This window comes from Saimiri boliviensis, chromosome 16, assembly GCF_048565385.1.
Source record: "Saimiri boliviensis isolate mSaiBol1 chromosome 16, mSaiBol1.pri, whole genome shotgun sequence".
Classification (NCBI taxonomy): domain Eukaryota; kingdom Metazoa; phylum Chordata; class Mammalia; order Primates; family Cebidae; genus Saimiri; species Saimiri boliviensis.
The window spans coordinates 18989058-19011789 of NC_133464.1; the positions used below are offsets into that span (position 1 = coordinate 18989058).

At 40.6% G+C, this 22732-nt stretch overlaps 1 protein-coding gene across 3 annotated transcripts in view; it reads left to right on the forward strand.

Annotated features, from left to right (window-relative positions):
* The first annotated feature begins 2752 nt into the window (after positions 1-2752).
* DCT (dopachrome tautomerase) overlaps positions 2753-22732 on the forward strand; it is a 50707-nt gene continuing 30727 nt past the window's right edge. For 2 of the 3 annotated variants that reach the window (XM_074387343.1, XM_039473247.2), the window contains exon 1: positions 11201-11495. In XM_074387343.1, coding sequence (XP_074243444.1) covers positions 11201-11495 — 295 coding nt within the window. Of the gene's footprint in view, positions 2883-11200; positions 11496-22732 lie in introns of those variants that run through there. The other variant, XM_074387344.1, reaches the window with a different exon arrangement.

Consider the following 22732-nt stretch of genomic DNA (forward strand, 5'->3'; position numbering starts at 1 on the left):
TATTTTTTGCAGATAAGTGAGGTTTGACTATGTACATCATACTAAACAATGTAAACTTATAAAAATGTGACTAAAGAGCAGTATATAGGGGCCTTTCATGTGCCCGTTTTTATCTTTGCTAACAATTTAGATGAACAATTTCTTCTATCATTAATGAAGTGAAGAAGAGAGACTAAAACCTGTAGACTCTTGATTCTATAAAGTTAGAAGTGATTAATTAAAACTGAGCTAATGTCTTCTAAGAGTTTAGACAAAACATAGTCAATAGAGCAGAAACGCCAACTATACCTGTTGTTCAAAAGCAGGCTGTTCTTTGACGTGGGTTGATTAATATCTGTCAAGAAGAGATTCTTTCGTAGCCCACATCAAAGGTGCTGCACCTGTTTGCTTGTGGTATGAGACTGAAAGGCCACCAGAATGTCCTCTTAGAATATCGATGTTATTTATGATTAAACGTTTCATTTTGAAATAACTTTAGACTTGTAGAAAAGTTATAAAAAAGTGTAGTGACTTTCTCTTTACTTTTGACTCCCAGGTTCTCCTTGTATCAGTATTTTACATGACAATAGTATAAGTATCAAAGGTAGGAAATTAACATTGATACAATGATGGTTACTCATCCAGAGATCTTATTTGAGTTTTGCCAGTTTTCCCTCTAATGTCCCTTTTCTGACTGAACATGTCATGTTGTTGTGTCTCCATAGTCTCCTTTGTTTTCTGCAGTTCTCTGTCTTTCTTTATCATCTATGACTTGAACACTTTTGAAGAATACTAGCCAGTCCAACACCCTTATTTTCCGGATAAAGAAACCAAGACTCAGAGAGCTCAATAGAGTAAGACAATAGTAACAACTCTCACTGTGCGTCAGTCCGATTTTTAAAATAAATATTAATAGATTGAATCTAAGCAGTTTTGGCAAGACTGCCAAAGTGATGCTATGCCCTTCTTAGTGAATGGTTAACAGGACATACGTGATCTTGATTTGTTACATCTTATCACGGGTGATGCTAAATTTGATCACTAGGTTAAGGTGGTGTCTTACAGATTTCTCCACTTTTTAAAGAATTATTTTTCTCTTTATAAGCAATAAATATAAGAAGATATTTTGAGACTATGTAAAATACTGTCTTTTGTCATACAACAATGTAATCCGTAATGATTACTGTGGAATTTGTCTAATAGTTACTTTCTATTTGCATCATTCTGACCATATTAACTAATTAAATTCTGCTGTCCCTTCTCACACACTTATTTTTTCGTGTGTTTATTTATCTAAGTATGAACTCATAATTATTTATTTTATTCTATGGGTTATAATCTATTACAATCATTATATATTTTCTTGTTCATATTGTTCCAGATTCTACCAGTGGGGGCTCTTCAAGTCGGTTTCTGTACCCTTTTGACTTGCCTCATAATTTTAGGGAGCACTGCTTACTTTCTTGCATCAAAAAATGTTTCAGGCTCTGCTTGTGCTTTTTTCTGCCCCAACCCTGGAATCAACTATTTCCCCAAGAGCCCTCATTGGTTTTAATGGTGGTATTTAGAAACAAAGAGCTAGGTGCTAGGTGACCAGATGGAGTTTTAAGCAATTAAGTAAACACCAGAGGGGAGGAACAAAAGATAGTCACTGGTGTTTAGATATCTGTGGTGGCAGATAACAAATTATATGTGATTTCTCAATATCAAGTATATTAGTTATCTATTGCTATGAAACAAATTACCCCCAAATTTAGCAGCTTAAAACACATGTATTATCTCACAGTTTCCGTGGATCAGGAATCCAGGCAGGGCTTAGCTGGTCCTCTACTACAGCATCTCTAACAAGCTGCAGTCAGGTCATCTGGGCTGTAGTCATCTTAAGGCTCAGCTGGAAAGAATTCACTTCCAAGCTCACACAGATGTTGCCAAGATTTGGTTCCTTGTGGGTTGCTGAACTGACGGCCTTCGTTCCTTGCTGGCTGTTGGTTGAAGACTGCTCTCAGTTTCTTGCCAGATGGGTTTCTTCAACAAGGAAGCCTGCTTCATCAAATTGTTCAAACTGAGAAGACAATAGTGTTGGCTAGCAAGATGGAAACCACAGTTTTTTGTACACACTCACCAAGTGATGTCCCATCACGTTTGCCATTTCTTCTCTCCGCTTTTGTGCTATACTCATTCTCTTTCAACTCGATTATGTAGAACAGCTCGTGGTATCCTCACTGTCTTCCTCCATGGCTGAAAAGGAAAATATGCTCCCATGGAAATCAGGATAACACATGACCACACCGCTTAAAATCTCAAGCTTGTACATTCGCTTTTTCTAAAATGTAGCTTCTACAAATGGATGTTTGGCCGAGTCTAGACTCTGACATTAAATAAGATCATGACTGTTGTTGGATTAGTAGAAAATCTAGAAATAACTTGCACTTGGCAATAGGACTATGATGTCTAATTTTGAGGTAATATTACTTTTATTTGACAAAGAAGTAGAATTTTTGAAGCTGAAAGAGACCTTAGATTAATGCAGACCAAGCCCTAATTCCCCCTATTTTCCAGATAAAAAATCTAAGATCTAGTAAGATAATGATAAAATGCACGTGTCAAGAACCTTAGACCAGGATACCAAATCTGGTGTCCTTTCCCCAAGACCAAACCAGGGCCCCCAACATAACAAAGAGTATTTCTGTGACAAAAGAGACAATTCATTCTTATAAACATTTTCTAAACTTTTTGGTTTACCAAGCTTTTTATTTTCAGTAATCAAGCCTAACTGAGCATCCACGCTGTTGCTAGAATGCTGCTGAGGATACAAAGACAAATGAAGTGCTGTCTCTGTTCTAATGTCACAGGGAGACTAGAGGAAGATGAACATGCGAACACACACAGTCCGATGAGAAAAGGTAGAAGGGAGTTATGCAGAAGGTGCCTTGGATACAAACAGAAAAGGCCAATACAAGTCATTTCTTACTATTTTTCAAACACCTAATAATAAATGGCATCACCTTGGCAAGTCACAAATGTTGTATTGGAAATCCTTAGTGATATTTTTCAGAGGGTTGCTTTATGGGCATTTGGGGTGGGACAGTTCTGCCACCTGCCCTTTGAATGCCAGTTGCAAGTATGCCCCTGGATCAAAAACAAATGCTGGCTGGGTGTAGTGACTCACGCCTGTAATCCCAGCCCTTTGAAAGGCTGAGGCAGATGGATCACCTGAGGTTAGGAGTTTGAGACCAGCCTAGCCAACATGATGAAACCCTGTCTCTACTAAAAATACAAAAAATTAGCTGGGCATGGTAGCGGGTGTCTGTAATCCCAGCTCAGGAGGTTGAGGCAGGAGAATCACTTGAACCTAGGAGGCGGAGGTTGCAGTGAGCTGAGATTGCATCACTGCAATCCAGCCCAGACAACAAGAGCGAAACTCGGTCAAAAACAAACAAACAAACAAACAAACAAACAAAACCCAAACCAAAAAAGCCTACAAATACCCCAGCACCACCAAGGTTGTGTACTGCATCAGCTGAGAGCCTCTACCAAGACTAACAGGCAACAAGAAGCTACTTGCACTACACAGAAGCAGAATGCTGCTTTGCAAACGTATTGAAGCATTGAAAATGAGTGTAAATTTGGAACAGATGATTTTAGCTCAAGATTAATTACATTAGCCAAACACAAGAATCACAGTCTATAAAACTAGCAAGGATTGCACATTTTTTTCGGCAGCATCTTATTAATTCCATGTCTTGCAAATTTGGCTTTGGATTAAGATGGACTAATGTTTATTTTTGCCTTCGCCTTAATAAATGAGTTCACCAAGCAACAGCATAAACAAGAAAGAAAATGTTTCCTTCACTTATGCACAACCAACACCATTAATTTCACAGGTAAAAAGCAAACAGTAGTTCATCAATAACTCTAATAGTTATAAGAGTCAGGGCCCCCATTTGAAAATTGTATGAACAATTTTTTAAAAGAGAATAATGGGTTTGTATCTGTATTAACTTTCCAGGGCTGGTGTCACAAATTACCGCAAACTGGGTGGCTTAAAACAACAGGAATTTATTCTCTCACCACTGTGGAGGCCAGAAGTCTGAAATCAAGGTATATGCAGGGCTGTGCTGACCCCAGAGGTTCTAGGGGAGAATCTGTCCTCTCTTCCAGCTTCTGGAGGTTGCAGTGAGCCAAGATCATGGAACTGTACTCCAGCCCTGGCGACACTGAGACTCCATCTCAAAAAATAAAAATAAAAAACAATGCCAGAATCCATTCCAAAAACAAATATAGACTATAGCTCTTCAGCTCTGAGTTGATTAAGCTGGATCATACATTATAGGCTTCAGAATGAGGTCAGAAGAAAGGGCTGGGTAACATCAGCCTGTTGTTGACAATAAGTGAATACTGATGGCACAATGAATAGGGTAGGGAGAGGCAGAGAAGTGTCAACTGGCAGTGATCAGAGGCATGCAGGCACATTGCTCCTTTCTGGGAAGAGCCTGCTCTGTAGACTTTTGTGCACCAGACTTAACATGCAGCTTCGCTAGCCCTGCAGAGTCATCCCTTCATGAATTCTAAGGGGGTGCCATATCAAATTATTTATAACCAGATTTAAAAGAAAGCTCTCATAGTTGAAACATGAAGTTATTGTGTTCAACTTCTTATTAGTCCAAAAAGCTTATATAGTTAAAGCATGTCTCTCTCTCCCTTTGAGATAGTGCATCCTCCATGATTGTGGAGTGATTAATACAGTTAGAGAGAGGGTAAAAATTAATATTTTAGTGGAAATATTGTAATATTAGTGTCATGACATCTTCCAAAAAGGTATCGTGTTATATTTCTCTTTTCTCTTTGAATTTTTGCATCTTACATTTTCACAAGTGCTACCACACTCACTAAAATTTAAACTTTGATGATACACAGAATATATATTTTGTTTAAAATTTTGGCTTAAAGATGAAATTACGTCTTGGATGCTCTGCTTTTGGGAGGAGAAGTAGTTGCATTGTTCCTGGAAGGCAGTTTGAGAACGTAACAAGAGCATTAAAAATAAGCATGTAAGGTTGGTTGTGGTGGATCACACCTGTAATCTCAGCACTTTGAGAGTCCAAGGTAAGTGGATTGCTTGAGATCAGGAGTTCAAAACCAGCCCAGGCATCATGGTGAAACCCTGTCTTCACAAAAATTACAAAAATTCGCCAGGCATGGTGGCACGTGCCTGTATTTCCAGCTACTCAGGAGGTTTAGGTGTGAGGATGGCTTGAGCTTGGCAGGCAGAGGTTGCAGCAGTGAGCCAAGATTGTACCACTGCACTCAAGCCTGAGTGACAGAGCCAGACCCTATCAAAAAAAACAAAACAAAACAACAACAAAAAGAAATAAGCATGTAGTTAAACAGTTTGCTTCTTGGAATTTAACTCATGGAAAAGATCATAGAGGAGGGCAAAGATTAATTATAAGGATGTGTGTTGCAGAACTATTAATACAAGTGACAAGCTGTAAATAACACTAAATATTTGAAAATGGGGAAATTAAATGAATTATGACATCTTAATTATCTATTATACAATGAGCATTCTATAGCCCTTCAAAATTGTATGAGAAACATTTGTAATTTATTGTTAAATGGAAAAATTATGCAGAATGTAATGTAATCATAATTTTGTTTCAATTATGTATATGCACAGAATAAAGATTGAATGTATAAGCATCAACATGTAAGCTGTGGTTATCTCTGAGTGAAGGAATAATAATTAATTACTTTCTTCTTCCGTTTCTTTAACACTTTAAAAACTTTATAATGCAATGAATCATTCCTTCATTGCATAGAAGTATGCAATGAAGTTTTCAGGGTAATTGATAACTTAGTGCTAGGGAAGACCTGCAGGAAGCTAGACTGTAAAAGATTAAACAAAATTCCACACATTTATTTCCTAATTTTGCTGCTGAAAGGAGAATGGGTATACAGCAGGAATGAGACAAAACAGTGAAAGAAGAGGAGATCAGCAAATAATATCAATGAGGCATTTCCTGCCTGGGAAATCCCTGATGATGATAGAGGAGAAACTAGTCTTAGAGAATCCCTAGTGAAACCAGTGAGGCAGATTACACCTAAAAAAGACTTAAGGAGCCCAAAGAAAATGATTAAAGGATAAAACTTGGGAATAGTGACAAAGGAATGAAAGTACCCCTCTAAGGAAACTGATTTCTGGGCTCTAGCCAGGAGCCAGGATGGGGGAGGCCAAGCGCAGAAGGTGGGTGTTAAAGGCTGTGTGGCCTGCAGGGCCAGGTGGCAGTGTATGGGGACAGGAGCCCTAGCCGTAAGACCCTGGGGAACCACCAGTGGGCTTAACGCAGGGTTTCTGGAGTTTCTGGTCTTTTGGGATGAGCTTGAGATCCAGACTTTTAGGTGAAAGCTCCTAATTTTATAGCTATTGGCATCTCTAAACATTATAAAAAAATTAATAGCCTTTATTCTTTTTTTTTTTTTTGAGACGGAGTTTCACTCTTGTTACCCAGGCTGGAGTGCAATGGTGCGATCTCGGCTCACCGCAACCTCCGCCTCCTGGGTTCAAGCAATTCTCCTGCCTCAGCCTCCTGAGTAGCTGGGATTACAGGCACGTGCCACCATGCCCAGCTAATTTTTTGTATTTTTAGTAGAGACGGGGTTTCACCATGTTGACCAGGATGGTCTTGATCTCTTGACCTCGTGATCCACCTGCCTTGGCCTCCCAAAGTGCTGGGATTACAGGCTTGAGCCACTGCACCTGGCCTAATAGCCTTTATTCTTTAGAGCAGTTTTAGCTTTCCAAAAAGCTGAGCCGAAAGTAGAGAGAGTTTCCAGATAGCCTCTTCCTGCCCCACTGTTTCCACTGTTGTTGCAATTGTTAACTTAGGCCCATAGTTGACATGAGGGTTCCCTCATTCTTTGTATCGTGCATTCTGTGGGATTTGACAGATGTATAATGACATGCATTCACTGTTGCAGTATCACACAGAATAGTTTCACTGCCCTAAAAACCCGCTGCATTCCACTTATTCATCTTTTCCTCCCTCCCTAAGGCCTCTGGCAGCCACTGTTCTTTTTACAGTTTCCATAGCTTTCATGTTCCCAGGATATCGTGTAGTTGAAATCATATCGCATGTAGCCCTTTCAGACTGGCTTCTTTTACTTAGCAATATGCATTTTATTCCTTCCATGTCATTTGGTGTGTGTCACCATAACTTCACTGAGGTACAACTGATGTATAATATATGGCACATATTTTGAGCCTACATTGGATGACTTTTTACCTAGGAATTCACCAGTGAAACCATCACCACACCCAAGGTAATGAATGTTTATCTATCATAGTCCTCGCATCCCTTGGGAATTCCTTTCTCACAGCCCTACTTGCCACTCTGTCCTCTGGCCAACACTCATCTGCTTTCTGTCATGTCAGATTAGCTTGCGTTTTCTAGAAATTTATATAAATGTAATCATATCATATGTACTGTTTGGTCGGGATTTTTTCACTCAGCATAAGTCTTGAGGAGCAGGCATTTCCCTTGGATTCTGTAGAAATCTAAACTTCAAGAAGCTGGCAAATCTCCTCAGGATGGTGCCTAATATGGAGTCAGAGATTTGCCCTAATATCAAAAACTGTCTTATAAAGTATATTAGACCTGAAAATAGCCCACAGTGTTCTTTTCTTTGGGGTCGTCTTGTAAAAGAGTCTCTCTTGTCCTGAGCACAGATGTGAAGCATTTTTCACCATGTGATACAATGGATCTTCCAAGCACAATGGATGGCTTGGGTGCTGCCATTCTCTACGACTGCCATGCTTTGATCGAGCGATGGTGTCAGACTTCCTTCCTCTGTACTTTGACAACTGCAAATCTGGAAAAAGCGCTTTCAATGTATACTTCAACAGGGGGTCGATATAGACTATGGAAACATACATACTATAATTTCAGCGAGGTTTTTATTTATTTATTTATTTATTTTTGAGACAGAGTCTTGCTCCGTCACCCAGGCTGGAGTGCAGTGGTGTGATCTTGGCTCACTGCAACCTCCGCCTTTCAGGTTCAAGCAATTCTCTGCCTCAGCGTCCTGAGTAGCTGGAATTATAGGCACCTGCTGGCTAATTTTTGTATTTTTAGTAGAGACAGGGTTTCACCATCTTGGCCAGGCCGATCTTGAACTTTTGACCTTGTGATCCACCCACCTTGGCCTCTCAAAGTGCTGGGATTACAGGTGTGAGCCACTGCACCAGGCCCAATTAGGTTTTTAAAAAGCTATAGAAGGAATATTTTCATCTGGAATGATGAACACCCCAACATTAATTAGAATAATTTCTTGATGGTGAGATTATGAGAGATTTTCTGTGTCTTAACTGCACATTTGGTTGGCCCGTCTTTATTGTCTTCATAACCCAATTTGTTGATAAAAATGACGGAATGTCAAAGTCCATGGCAGGACTTGAGACATGCCACTCAAACAAAAGGGTCTCACTCCGGCACTCTGGTTGGTGAGGGCACAAGATGAATTGCAGGGGATCTCCGAACATCTTGACATTGTGTGGAAAAATTAGCATGGGTCTTTTTCTGTTAAGAAAATTCATAGGTTTTGTTCCCTTCTCAAATGGATTCACGACCCTGCCTTTGAGACACTCAGCACAGGTAGAACCTTAGAGTGCTCTGTGAGAGAACTTAGAGGCTCTGGGTATCATGTCATGGCCATTAATCACCAGTCTGCTTGTCCACAGTGGAGACACCTGTATAGTTTACTGCCTTTCTCCTAGAATGCCAGAGCTCCTGAGCTTTCCTGAACTCACCTGGGCTTAGAATAAAAGCCTTAAATACTTAAAGTAAAAGGCTTAAACAAAGCTGTAACCCCATCAGCCTTGCACAAATACAGTGTCTGGCGCATAGTAAGCATTTTCAAAATATTTGTTGAGTAAATGAACCTTCATCCATAGTATCCTCCCCAAATTCACAATCATTCCTAAAAAGGCAGGTCAGTCTTTATCTCATGGAAATACGCAGTCTGAGGTCCCGTACCTTGAAGGAGAGCAGAGAAAACAAAATGGCACAGGGAGTAATAACACTAATGATTGATCAGTGAAAAAGGGCTAAAGTATTGATTATTTAGCTGGGAGAATTGCTAGGGAGTGACCGAATGGTTTTCAAAAAGATAAAGAGATTTACTTTGGATTTGGAAGGATAGAGCTGCAGGTGATGTTTATGTTGTGATGTGCTCAATGTCACTGAGTTTGTCGTCTTTTTTAGTTCCTATGTGTTGCTTGATTGCATGATTTTAAAAGTAAGAAAGCAATTAATGTATTAAGTTGCTACTATGCTCCAGGCACTAAGCTGAGGGGTAAGTATATAATGTTTCAAGTTATTTATTCACTGGTTATTATCTTCATTTTACAGAGGAGGAAACAGAGGCTATCAAACTTGGGTAAGAAGCCCAGTGACAGAACTGTTTTCCTGACTCTAAAGCTGTGGTCTTTTCACCACGTTGAGTTGTCAAACTCATCATCTTCTTGGGGGAAGTCAGCACAGTGCCTCATACTGTGAGAAAACAGATTTCTGTTTTCAGTCATCCAGTTTGTAGTCATTTGTTGCAGAAGCTTCAGGAAACGAATACACATAGTATCTTTTAGCGGATGCTCTTGCAATATTTCTTTTGGAGCTCTGCTGTTTTCTGATTCAGTGATTCTCAACACTGGTTGCATATTAGAATTGCCTAGATATTTTCTAAGGAAGGCTGGGTCTGGAACATCTTCAGAGATTCTGATTCAGGAGGGCTGTGGTACAGGCTGGTATTGGTATAGAGCCAGAACTGTCACTTAATTAGTCAAAACAACTTAACATCATGGGGTGGCACAGAGGTATAGGGGGTGGGAATACCTGTATAATTGTTTTGACCTTAGGAATTTGTTTTGAAATATAACGATACGTGTCTTTACATTCAAGTATATTCTTAGAAACTGGCTGAAGCAATATGGCATCCTTGTGGCACTAAGTCCTGCTTCCATCATGAAACAGGTACCAAGACAGTCCTGTTTCCACTGTGAAGGAATAAATGGATGCTCTGACACATGGCCACCATTGCTGACCTGACCACTCCCCAGAAGAACCGAGAGGCATTGCTTGCTAGACTGAAGCTTGATCATGTTTCATTTTAGTCTAATCAAAAGATGTGCTGCAAGCCTTCATTCCAAATGGTCCCAGTGCCCTCCATACAATCAGATATCGACAATTGTGAGTTTCTAGTGGCGTGCTACTTCACATAATTTTAAACAATGCTACATAGAAGCACTGAATAGGGAAAGAGTAAGTTATTTAGAGCGAAGAGGATTCCCAGTTGTGGAACAAAGTAATTCCTTATACCCTGGTTCTAAATAAATGTTTCTTTATTTTTGAAGTTGCGTGACCCCCTGTCGTGTTCTTTTTTGCACACATGTCAGAAAGCAATCATGAGTGCATTTTAGTTAGCAGTGTGAGCTTGTCTGTAAAGTCTTTAACGAAGAGCTCACTGCATCTATTGACTCCCCAGGATGTCTGAAGTCACAAGTTTGGCTGGAGCACATAAGCCCTGATAAAGAAGATGGTTTTGCCCTCCTGAAACAAAGCCAGAAACTTGATCTCCTTTATTGTGCACTTTGGGTCATGTGCTAATGATGAGGGTTTTTCTAATACTAATCCCCCTAATGAAGGCTTCTCCCAGCCCTTACACAAACCCACACGGCCCCGTGGCTTGGCAAGCCAGAGAGAATAAAGGCAGCATGGTGTTTGGCTTTTGAACTGAGTTCAAGGCAATTAAAGTCAAGAGCTAAGGAGGGAAGGAGAGGGTTTAGAAATACCAGCATAATAAGTAGTATGACTGGGTGCTCTGTAAATTAACTCAATTAGACAAAGCCTGATTTAACGGGGGAAGATGGTGAGAAGCGCTACCCTCATTAAATTTGGTTGTTAGAGGCACTTCTAAGGAAATTAAACCTGTTAGTTGTTTGAATCACATAAAGTAGTGTGTGCATGCTCATGTACACATGTGCACACATGTAGCTTCTGTGATTATTGTGGGTTTTTTTTTAAGAGGAGAGAAATAGAATACAAAGAAAAAGAAAACATACTGAACAAAAAGACTGAAAGAGTGGAAGAGAAGGAGAAAAGTGGGATAGAGACAAGGAAAGTAATAGAGAGAGAGAGAGAGAGGGTGCTTTTCCAATTATAAAGCCATGAGCCCTCTTTGGTGGGGGCTTCTGCTCAGTTGCTTGGGCTGCGAAAACCTGCCAGGAGCCTGGGCTCAGTTCCCCCGAGTCTGCATGACAGTGGACAGCCTGGTGAACAAGGAGTGCTGCCCACCCCTGGGTGCAGAGTCGGCCAATGTCTGTGGCTCTCAGCAAGGCCGGGGGCAGTGCACAGAGGTGCGAGCCGACACAAGGCCCTGGAGTGGTCCCTACATCCTACGAAACCGGGATGACCGTGAGCAGTGGCCAAGAAAATTCTTCCACCGGACCTGCAAGTGCACAGGTGAGGCCCATGCTCCAAACGTGGTGGGGAGGGCCCGAGCTGGGAAAAGAGCTTCTTCTAAGAGATGAGACTCTTGGCAGAGACTCTTAGATTAGGCTTTGAAAGACAAACCAGTGATGGTTTTGATGGGAAGCGTATTCAATAAGGCCGATGTGCTGGTTTGTTCTTCACACCCTCTAGCACATCTAGTTATAAAAACTAAACAAATATGACGCGGGCCAAGCCTGATTATATGAACGCATGCCAACATACTATTGGCTTGTTTGTTGGAAGGGGAATTTAAGAGCTTAAATGCGTCAGCTTTGAAACTAGGAGCAAGTCCTTTCAAGAGGGATTCGGTGCCCTCTCCTGAAATGGGTTTGCACTTGTTGAAAAGGGGTAGGTGAGGCTTGGTATTTAGAAGACAGGAGTCCAAGGCAGGTATTCTGGTCTCAGCAGTTCTCATGATTTGAATGGATCTCAAGCAGGGTGCATCTTTCTCGTTAAAGCTTATGACTGGGTTATAACTTTGCCAAAATTGTTGAGACATGGCAAGAAGGAGCTTTCTCAGGGAGCTAGGGCAGGGATGGTTGTTCTCAGGTAATGGTGGCTTTTTGTCACTTCTCTGGACTTGAACTGGACATCACAAAATTTGCTCAGTGTCCTTCTTTTAGGTCCTGGTTTCTCTCGTTACCTGCTGCTTGGACATCTCTGTATGTTTCTCATTCCTCTGGCTCTTCAGGGCTTTTTCAAATCCTCTTCAATCATTTCTGCCTCCAGTTTCCAGCAGCCATGCCCTGCGGGGATAAATGTTCAAAGCCTGGCAAGGCCACTGAAATATAAAAAACACAAGTGGCAACCTCAGCAAAGCCCTCGGACACTGGACACCGTTCTAGGCTGGGTGGCTGCAGAAGATTTTTTCCTTTTAAAAATACTTTTTAACTTCTGTTCTTGCAGTATGCTAGAACATAGGAGAATATAGGTCATTGAGCTTCGTAAGGGGTTGAGAGGTACTACTAAGGGAACATACAAAGGCCTGTGGTGTTGGTGTAGTAATGACATTCAATTTAGTTTTGATTTTAAATTTCAACTTTGTTTTAGGTCAAGGGAGTACATGTGCAGGTTTGTTATATAGGTATGTTGCAGTGTGGGGGTTTGAGGTATGATTGATCCTGTCACCCAGGCCATGTGTGTAGCACCCCGTAGGTAGTTTTTCAACCTTTGCACCCTCCCTCCGTCCCTCTCTCCCCTCTCTAGCAGCCCCTAGTGCCTATGCCTACTGTTGCCAGCTTTATGTCCATGAGTACCCAGACATTAGATTTATTTTTTCACATTAAAAGTTCTGGCTTTGGCCGGACGCGGTGGCTCACGCCTGTAATCCCAGCACTTTGGGAGGCCGAGGCAGGTGGATCACAAGGTCACGAGATCAAGACCATCCTGGTCAACATGGTGAAACCCCGTCTCTACTAAAAATACAAAAAATTAGCTGGGCATGGTGGCGCATGCCTGTAATCCTAGCAACTCAGGAGGCTGAGGCAAGAGAATTGCCTGAACCCAGGAGGCGGAGGTTGTGGTGAGCTGAGATCGCACCATTGAACTCCAGCCTGGGTAACAAGAGCGAAACTCTGCCTCAATTAAAAAAAATAAAATAAAATAAAGTTCTGGCTTTAGGCTGGGCACAGTGGCTCATGCCTGTAATCCCAGCACTTTGGGAGGCAGAAGTGGGTGGATCACCTGAGGTCAGGAGTTTGAGACCAGTCTAGCCAACATGGGAAAACCTCATCTCTACTAAAAATACAAAAATTAGCTGGACTGGTGGTGGGTGCCTGTAATCCCACTACTCTGGAGGCTGAGGCAGGAGAATTTCTTGAACCTAGAAGGCAGAGGTTGCAGTGAGCTGAGATCGCGCCACTGTACTCCAGCCTGGGCAACAAAGTGAGATCCATCTCAAAAAAAAAAAAAAAAAGTTCGGGCTTTATAATCATTTTGTAGTAATATTTTAAATTCTGTCATTTAGAAGACTACCTAGGTCCTAGTTTTGCCCTGGGTATTAATCATGACAAAAATTTCAATAACATGTTGCATATATATTATGCAGTTTTTCTAAGCTATTTAAGCATTTGCTTCCATGTACTTTGTCTCATAATCTATGATGGTTTTTCAGATGAATGAGGAGTAGGTTGTGGTTTTCAATCACACTAACACAGTAATTTCTTTGTTCAAAACCCCAAAATACTTTCAGAACAATTATTTCTATGTCAATCAATGAAAAAGTGCTGGCCCAGCATGGCGGCTCACACCTGTAATCCCAGCACTTTGGGAGGCCAAGATGGGTGAATCACTGAGGAAAGGAGTTTGAAACGAGCCTGGCTAACATGGTGAAACCCCGTCTCTGCTAAAAATACAAAAATTAGCCTGGCATGTTGGTGGGCACTTGTAATCCCAGCTATTGAGGTGGCTAAGGCAGCAGAATCACTCAGACCTAGGAGGCAGAGGTTGCAGTGAGCCAAAATTGTGCCATGCACTCCAGTCTGGGCAACAGAGTGAGACTGTGCCTAAAAAAAAAAAAAAAAAAAAAAAAAAAAAAAGCATGGTGGTAGACACCTGTACTCTCAGCTACTCCAGAGGCTAAGGCAGTAAGGCAGGAGAATCACTTGAACCCGGGAGGCAGAGCTTGCAGTGAGCCAACATCCTGCCACTGCACTCCAGCCTGGGTGATGAAAGTGAAACTTCACCTCAAAAAAGAAAAAAAAAAAAAAAAAAAAGAAAGTGCCAGAAGTTTTAAAAAGCTGGAAATTTGCATTGGATAGAATCTTGAGGCAGAGGACTTTCGGAAGTCAAATATAACTGTTGGCTCTTTTTGTTACCAGCGTCTTTATATTTTTTACCCGACTAGCAAGTTTGTTTCTTTGTTTGTTTGTTTTGGCAGGGATAGAAAGAGTAGAGGATGATAGAATAGAAGGGATCATTGCTATTTACCTTTGCTGAGGAAATGTTTATAAATGTTGCTCTAGAAGTAACAGGAACTTAGGATTATGTAGACCTACTTTCAAAATGGACAAAAAAGGATCCCCTGCTCTAAAAAGGCATTAGGCCAGAAGTAAGGCCTGTTCTTTAAGTCCAGGTAGTAATGAAATCCCATGTCCGTAAGCCAGGTCAAAGAAGCAGGGCTTCTTCCAGGGAGATGGTTTTCCTCTCCAGTCATTGTCAAGGCTGGGCCTGGCCCTGAGACCCCACCTGCAAGTTGTGGCTCACCTTCCCCCATGATCTGCTTAGTCCAGACTCATTAGGAACATAATTCTTTCCACATCTACATTTTTTAAGGGTAACTTAAGATTTACTGTGTCTATAAATTCAATTTACTAGACTTTTAATGTTTTCCAGTTGTATTGAGGCGTAATTGTTACGTAGAGCACTGCACACAATTAATGTGCAGGATTTGGTGTTTGGATATACGCATACAGTTCTGTTACCATCACCACAATCAAGATAATAAACATATCCATCATCTCCAATGGTTCCTCATGGCTCTTGGTTTTTGTTTATTTTTTGTTTTTGTGGTAAGAACAGTTAACATGAGATCTGCCCTCTTAACACGTTTTTAAGTGCTGAATGTTTTATTGTTAACTATAGGTGCTATATAGTACAGCTGATCTCTGAAACTTGCTCATCTTGTATCATTATAACTTTACAATAACTCCCCACAGCCCGTTCCTCATGCCCTGGTGACCACAATTCTGTTGTGTACTTCTATATGTTTGGCTACTTTAGATGTCTCATATAACAAGACTCATGCAGAGTTTGTCCTTCTGAGACTGACTTATTTCACTTAGCACAAATGTCTTCCAGGTCCATCCATGTTGTTGCAAATGGTAGAATTTTTTTTTTCTTTTTAACGGCTGAATAATATTCCATTGTATTATCATACCAACTTTGGATGGCTCTACTTATGTGCTAGATGGTCTTTTTCTTTGAATCTCAGGACATGAGACTAAGTCCTTAGGTGACTGAGCTGGGAAGCTAATTTGTGTACATCATAATTACCATTCTGTGACATGATTAGCTGTGTCGCGTGATTTGTGGGGCAATCTTTGGAATTTAAACCTGATCCTGAGCCTCCAAAAAAACCTCTACAATAGCCTGATGACTCTTTTGCAAGAGTCCCTGGGGCATTCCTGGGGTGATCCAAAATTTCTTAAGGAAGAGATGTAGGTAAGTTTCTTGTAACAGACTATGGATGACCCTGAATGGTGTTAATTCTTTGGAAAATAAACATTTCCTAGTTTCCATAATCATGAAGCTGGCAAAGTCATTTCAGCCTAATAAACAGAAACACATACAAACCCTGGGATTTGTTTTTTGAAACCCTAAATTCTATGGTGAAATTCTCTGTAGAGAGCTTCTCTATAGCCTCTGTAGGGATAAATTGAAACAAAAAAGCTACTGAGCTTAATTGTCAGGAAGAGTTGAATTTCAGGAGACTTTGAATTTGCCCTTTACCTTATAAGACTTACCTGCCAGTTGGTTTTACAAGAATATGCCATTTCCAGCTGTGTCTTTTGGCTTTTGAGAAATGTATGCACCAAATAGTTTTTGAAGAGTTGACAGTGAACTTCTTGTTTGTACAAGTGACTAAGTGCTTCCATTTTCCAATCTCTGAAATGGGGATAATGATGAAACCACTTGTAAAATCCTTTTGAGTACTGTAGATGAAAGGACCTATGTAAGGATAAAGTATTGTTATTAAAATAATAGAATCTCTGATTAAAAGGAATAGGCTATTTAGAGTTCCTTGTAAATTCACTAATCGGTGGTCTTTAAGATTATTTAGTCTAATAGCTTTCTGAGGTTGAGCTAATGCAGTTCATGTAGGAATGTGCGGTGTTTAGATGTTCTCACTCTTTTTCTGTTTTTATCCTAGTCATTTGTCAGCATAAGACTTTGACTCTTTAAATTTAATTTTTACTCAAGGACATACTCTATGTCCTTGATAATAGATTGATATTATCTAGGGATCATTTTTTTCCTCTCTCTCCATTTCCCAGTAAGATAACACTTATGTTCTTTCTAAAATGCTCCTCTTATATTTTTTGCATTGGTAGATTAAGAAGAAAAAACTAACTCATGTTAAATTGAGGTAAGATGCTACTAGGATATCTCAATTAAAGAAATAAACATTTTGTGTACTGGGCTTTCATGTTATACTTTTCAGTAATCTTCAGCATTTCAACAAATTCTTTAGGTCAGGTTTGTAAGCGTGGAAATGAAAGGGACCTAACTTCAGAGCTTTGGAATATTTTCTCTGAAACATGTAGGAAAAGGAATTTTTTGACTGAATAAATTTCTGAGTCATAAATGAGCTCCAAACCAGACACAAGCTTTCTTCCCCGCTGCACCACCCCCCCCCCCCTCCCGCCTCCCATTCTTTTCACAGGTGTTGAAAGCTTTCTTATTAGAATTTATACATTGCCTTTTGGAGGCAACTCTGATTACACGAAAGTTTCTTGTTCACTATAGTTGTGAAGCACCTCTGACTTTCTGAGTCAGGATTAATCATTTTTTCACTTGTCATCCCATGGAGCTTGGTTTATTCCTCTGTTTTCACTTTTCCCACAGTTTGACTTGTGTTGAAATGTCACTCTGTAAGTGTCCTTCATTTCCACTAGACTAAGGTTTATGCCTTATTTATACAGGTGCTCCCTGACTTATGATGGGATTACATCCCAATAACCCATCATAAGTTGAAAATACCATAAGTCAAAAATGCATTTAATACACCTAACCTATGAACATCATAGCATGCATAACCTACCTTAAATGTGCTCAGAACACTAGCATTAGCCTACAGTTGGGAAAAACCATCTCACACATGGCCTATATTATAATAAGGTGTTGAATATCTCATGTAATTTATTAAATACTTTACTGAAGGTAGAAACCAAAATGGTTACATGGGTTTTCAAAGTAGAATTTCTACTGAATGCATATTGATTATGTGCTATCCTAAAGTGGAAAATGTTTAAGTTGAACCATCATAAGTCAGAGGCCATCTGTATTTGTATCCACTAATGTCTTATCCCTTTTATTCAATTATTCATTGATTCTTTTACCACCCACCCACCCAAAATTTATTTAGCACCAATTAGACCCTTCAGATACAAAGAAGGGGGAAAATACTGATGTGATTCTTTTTTTTTTTTTTTTTTAATTGCATTTTAGGTTTGGGGGTACATGTGATGAACATGCAAGATTGTTGCATAGATACACACATAGCAGTGTGGTTTGCTGCCTTCCGTCCCCTCACCTGTATCTGTCATTTCTCCCCATGCTATCTCTTCCCATCTCCCCACCCCCCGCCCCTCCCCCATTTCCCCCCAACGGATCCCAGTGTGTAGTGCTCCCCTCCCTGTGTCCATATGTTCTCATTGTTCAACACCCGCCTATGAGTGAGAATATACAGTGTTTGATTTTCTGCTCTTGTGTCAGTTTGCTGAGAATGATGGTTTCCAGGTTCATCCATGTCCCTACAAAGGACGTGAACTCATCGTTTTTGATGGCTGCGTAATATTCCATGGTGTATATGTACCACATTTTCCCTATCCAGTCTATCATCGTTGGGCATTTGGGTTGGTTCCAGGTCTTTGCTATTGTAAACAGTGCTGCAATGAACATTCGTGTGCACGTGTCCTTGTAGTAGAATGATTTATAATCCTTTGGATATATACCCAGTAATGGGATTGCTGGGTCAAATGGGATTTCTATTTTTAGGTCCTTGAGGAATCGCCACACTGTCTTCCACAATGGTTGAATTAATTTACATTCCCACCAACAGTGTAAAAGTGTTCCTATTTCTCCACATCCTCTCCAGCATCTGTTGTTTCCCGATTTTTTAATGATCGCCATTCTAACTGGTGTGAGATGGTATCTCAATGTGGTTTTGATTTGCATTTCTCTGATGACCAGTGATGATGAGCATTTTTTCATATGTTTGTTGGCCTCCTGTATGTCTTCTTTTGTAAAGTATCTGTTCATATCCTTCGCCCATTTTTGAATGGGCTTGTTTGTTTTTTTCTTGTAGATCTGCTTTAGTTCTTTGTAAATTCTGGATATCAGCCCCTTGTCAGATGGGTAGGCCGCAAAAATTTTTTCCCATTCTGTTGGTTGCCGATTCACTCTACTGACTGTTTCTTTTCCCGTGCAGAAGCTGTGGAGTTTGTTTAGGTCCCATTTGTCTATTTTGGCTTTTGTTGCCATTGCTTTTGGCGTTTTGGTCATGAAGTCCTTGCCTACACCTATGTCCTGAATGGTTTTGCCTAGATTTTCTTCTAAGGTTTTTATGGTATTAGGTCTGATGTTTAAGTCTTTAATCCATCTGGAGTTAATTTTGGTGTAAGGTGTCAGGAAGGGGTCCTGTTTCTGCTTTCTGCACATGGCTAGCCAGTGATTCTTAAGGAATGCACAGTACAGTAATATGTATGACAGATACAAAGACAAGCAATTGCTATACTATTTGATAAGTGGTTTTTAATAATATGGGTAATAATAACACTTAATATAGAACTCACTATCTACCAGATGTGGTTCTAAGTTCTCCACACGAATGTGCTTATTTTTCATAACATAAAAGCCATGGTAGCATAAAGGAAGACATGTTGAATTGTTGTATTTTTATTTATTTATTTATTTTTTGAGACAGAGTCTTGCTCTGTTGCCAGGTGCCAGGCTTGAGTGCAGTGGCGCAATCTCGGCTCACTGCAACCTCTGCTTCCTGTGTTTAAGCAATTCTCCTGCCTCAGCCTCCCGAGTTGCTGGGACTACAGGTGTGCACCACCACACCCAGCTAATTTTTGTATTTTAGTAGAGACAGGGTTTCATCACGTTGGTCAGGATGGTCTCAATCTCTTGACCTTGTGATCCGCCTGCTTCGGCTTCCCAGAGTGCTGGGATTACAGGCGTGAGCCACTGCGCCCATCCGAATTGTTGTATTTTTAAATAGACTTAGTTACTAGAGCAGTTTTAGGGTCACAGCAAAAGTAAGTTAAAAGTACAGAAATTTAACTCTCCCCTGCCCTCACACACTCACACCTCCCTCACTATCAGGGCACTTTTAGTGTTGGCAACCTTTTAGATAGTAGGTATTCAATAAATTATTTGTTAAAGAAATACAGGAGAGACAATTAATTATTTTGTTTCTGCCAACTACAAAGAATCATGGCAAAGAAAATAGAGTAGTCTTCAGATTCATCACACGAGCTATAAATTACGCAATTTCAACAATCAGACCCCCACATTCAAAGACAAGTGTTATGCCTTTAAATGTAGGAATGTATTAAATTTATTATTACAATATTTAGGGGTGTTGTTGATTAATATTTTTAGACATTGAGACTTTGTTATTTCAGATCAGTTTTGGGTTCATATCAAAATTGGGAAGAAAGTACCAAAAATTTCCATCTACCCTCTCCCCGACACTGCAATCTTCCACTAGCAACATCCGAAACCAGGGTTACAATCAATGAACCGATTATTATATTACAATCGCCCACATTTCCCAGCATTTTGAAGCAAGGAATCACTCTTCTACTGTAAGAGGTGACTAGACATTTACCTCCAATCGTCTATCAGTAGCTGGAAATTTAACTGAGTTTTAATCTGGGTTGCTACTCTTCTTGAGACACGGCAGTTTGTTCACTCAGTTCTAAAAAAGATGTTCCATTCCTATAAAAGCTGCCAGAGTAGGTGATACAGGTTTTAATCAAATCTGTTTTTAAAAGTTGCCCCAGGGAAAATAGACTTCAAGGTCCATAAAACTTGAAGCATCTTGCATGGTATCTGATGGGATAGTAGCCTCTTCATAAATACTTGTTAAATAAATAATTTGTATTTAATTATTTATCTCCAGGAATCCAAATATATTTTAATGTTTAACTTAAACTATTCAAAAACATGATTTTCGGTCTTGGGAAGAGTAGAATTTTTCCCTTTCTTCAATATTTTTACTTATGTTCTCATATAGTGCTGAAACAGAAAAATACAGATAATTGAGCTATGTAAAAGCGCAGGCTATATGTTACATTATAAAAAACAAAAAACCCAAATAACCAATTATAGTTAAAGAAAAAATTCTTCCTACTTACATTTTAAGGAAATTTTCTTTAACCATCAAAAAATCCAGTATAGAAAAGGAAGCCTGTGCATTTTCCTTACAGAGTGCTGTGAATCATTTTCTTTTCATGCTGTTGGAAAATTTTCCCTTCCTTGAGAGATCCGAGTAACCCTCCCTCCCCCGTGGCCACAGTACTTTTTACTTACCTCTGTTTTGGAACTTGTAGTTTATCAAAATTATTTACAGAGGCTGTTTTGTCTGTGAATCCACAGAACAGGGAGAAAAAATGTAGGTGGCATGATCCCCTACGTGCTGGATACTTCTGTTATTCACTCAACACACGCTTGTGTTGAGCAAGGCTCAGCAGAGGCCTAGTTAATGAGTTCAGAGCCTTCCAGCAGCCTGGAGCTGAAACACATGTAGAGATGTTTACAGTCAGTGTAAATAAATGTGAAGAAAGGGGATGTAGGAAGTGTAAGGAAGTAACTGACCCGGACCTCGACCTGTGGAATCAAGAATGACCTTAGCACTTTGGGAGGCCGAGGCGGGTGAATCACGAGGTCGAGAGAGCGAGACCATCCTGGTCAACATGGTGAAACCCCGTCTCTACTAAAAATACAAAAAAATCAGCTGGGCATGGTGGCGTGTGCCTGTAATCCCAGCTGCTCAGGAGGCTGAGGCAGGAGAATTGCCTGAACCCAGGAGGCGGAGGTTGCGGTGAGCCGAGACCGCGCCATTGCACTCCAGCCTGGGTAACAAGAGCAAAACTTCGTTTCAAAAAAAAAAAAAAAAAAAAATGACCTTACAGAGGACCAATGCGACGCTTCAATTTAGGGAGACAGTGAGGGAAAGTGTTCCGGGAAGAAGGAAGAGAAAGCAAATGGGCCTAGGGCATGAGGTAGAGGAGGAGGAGGTGGAGGAAGAGAATGTGAGCTGGTCACCCTCTTTAAGCGCTTTACATAATAATCCCTTTAATTTTCTGGGAGATAGGCATTATTGTCCCCTTTTGTTTCCACCTCTTGCTCTAATGATATTTCAATTTTACCTTTAACCGAAGGAATGAAGGTCATACCCAAAGTCTGGGGCAAGCTAAAAGAATTTAAACTTGAGATGCTGATCAGAGAGATGCCCAGAGCTCGATATGATTCCTGTCCTCCCACCCCGGGCTTTGAGAAAGCAGAGAGCTTTGCGCGGCTGACAGGAAATCCTGCAGCATTTGGCACTTCCTGATACCACCACTGCTGATTCGCCCTTAGGACTTGCCAGCCTCCATTGATTTTAATGCTGTCAACTTGGTGAAATAAGTCAACTTTTTAAATGTGAGATTTCATCTAAATTCCTGGAAATCAGCTAATTCATGTATTTGTTTATTTTATTATTATTATTATTTTTTTTGAGGCAGAGTCTTGCTGTGTCACCTAGGCTGGAGTGCAATGGTGTGATCTCGCTGCAGCCTCCACCTCCTGGGTTCAAGCCATTCTTCTGCCTCAGCCTCTGGAGTAGCTGGGACTACAGGCATGCACCACCACACCCGGCTAATTTTTTGGGTTTTTAGCAGAGATGGGGTTTCACCACGTTGGCCAGGCTGGTCTCAAATTCCTGACCTCATGTGTTCTGCTCGCCTTTGCCTCCCAAAGTGCTGGGATTATGGACGTGAGCCACCACACCCAGCCATGTATTTATTTTGGTTCCATCTTTAGCTTGCTGTGGTTTTTCTTCCTTCTCTAAATCAATGGACTGTTCTGTGTCATCCCTTTGTATGGGTGTGGAGCGGGCGCAGGAGGAAACACCTCTGTGATCCTGGGCAGAAGGAGTGTGGGCATGAGTCTGCTAGGGCTGCCATAGCAAAGTCCTACAGAGTGGGCAGCTTAAACACTGAAATTCACTCTCCCGCAATCCTGGAGGCTAGATGGCTGAGATCAGGGAGCTGTTTCCTCTGCGGCCTCTCTCCTTGGCTTGCAGATGGCTGTGTTCTCCCAGTGCCTTCATGTGGTCATCTTTCTAAAACTGTGTCCAAATTTTCTCTTCTTTTGAGGACACCAGTCATACTGGATTAGGGCCCACCCGAATGACCTCATTTACCCTTCATTACCTCTTTAAAGACACTGTCTCCAAATATAGTCACATAGGAGATATACTGGGGGTTGGACTT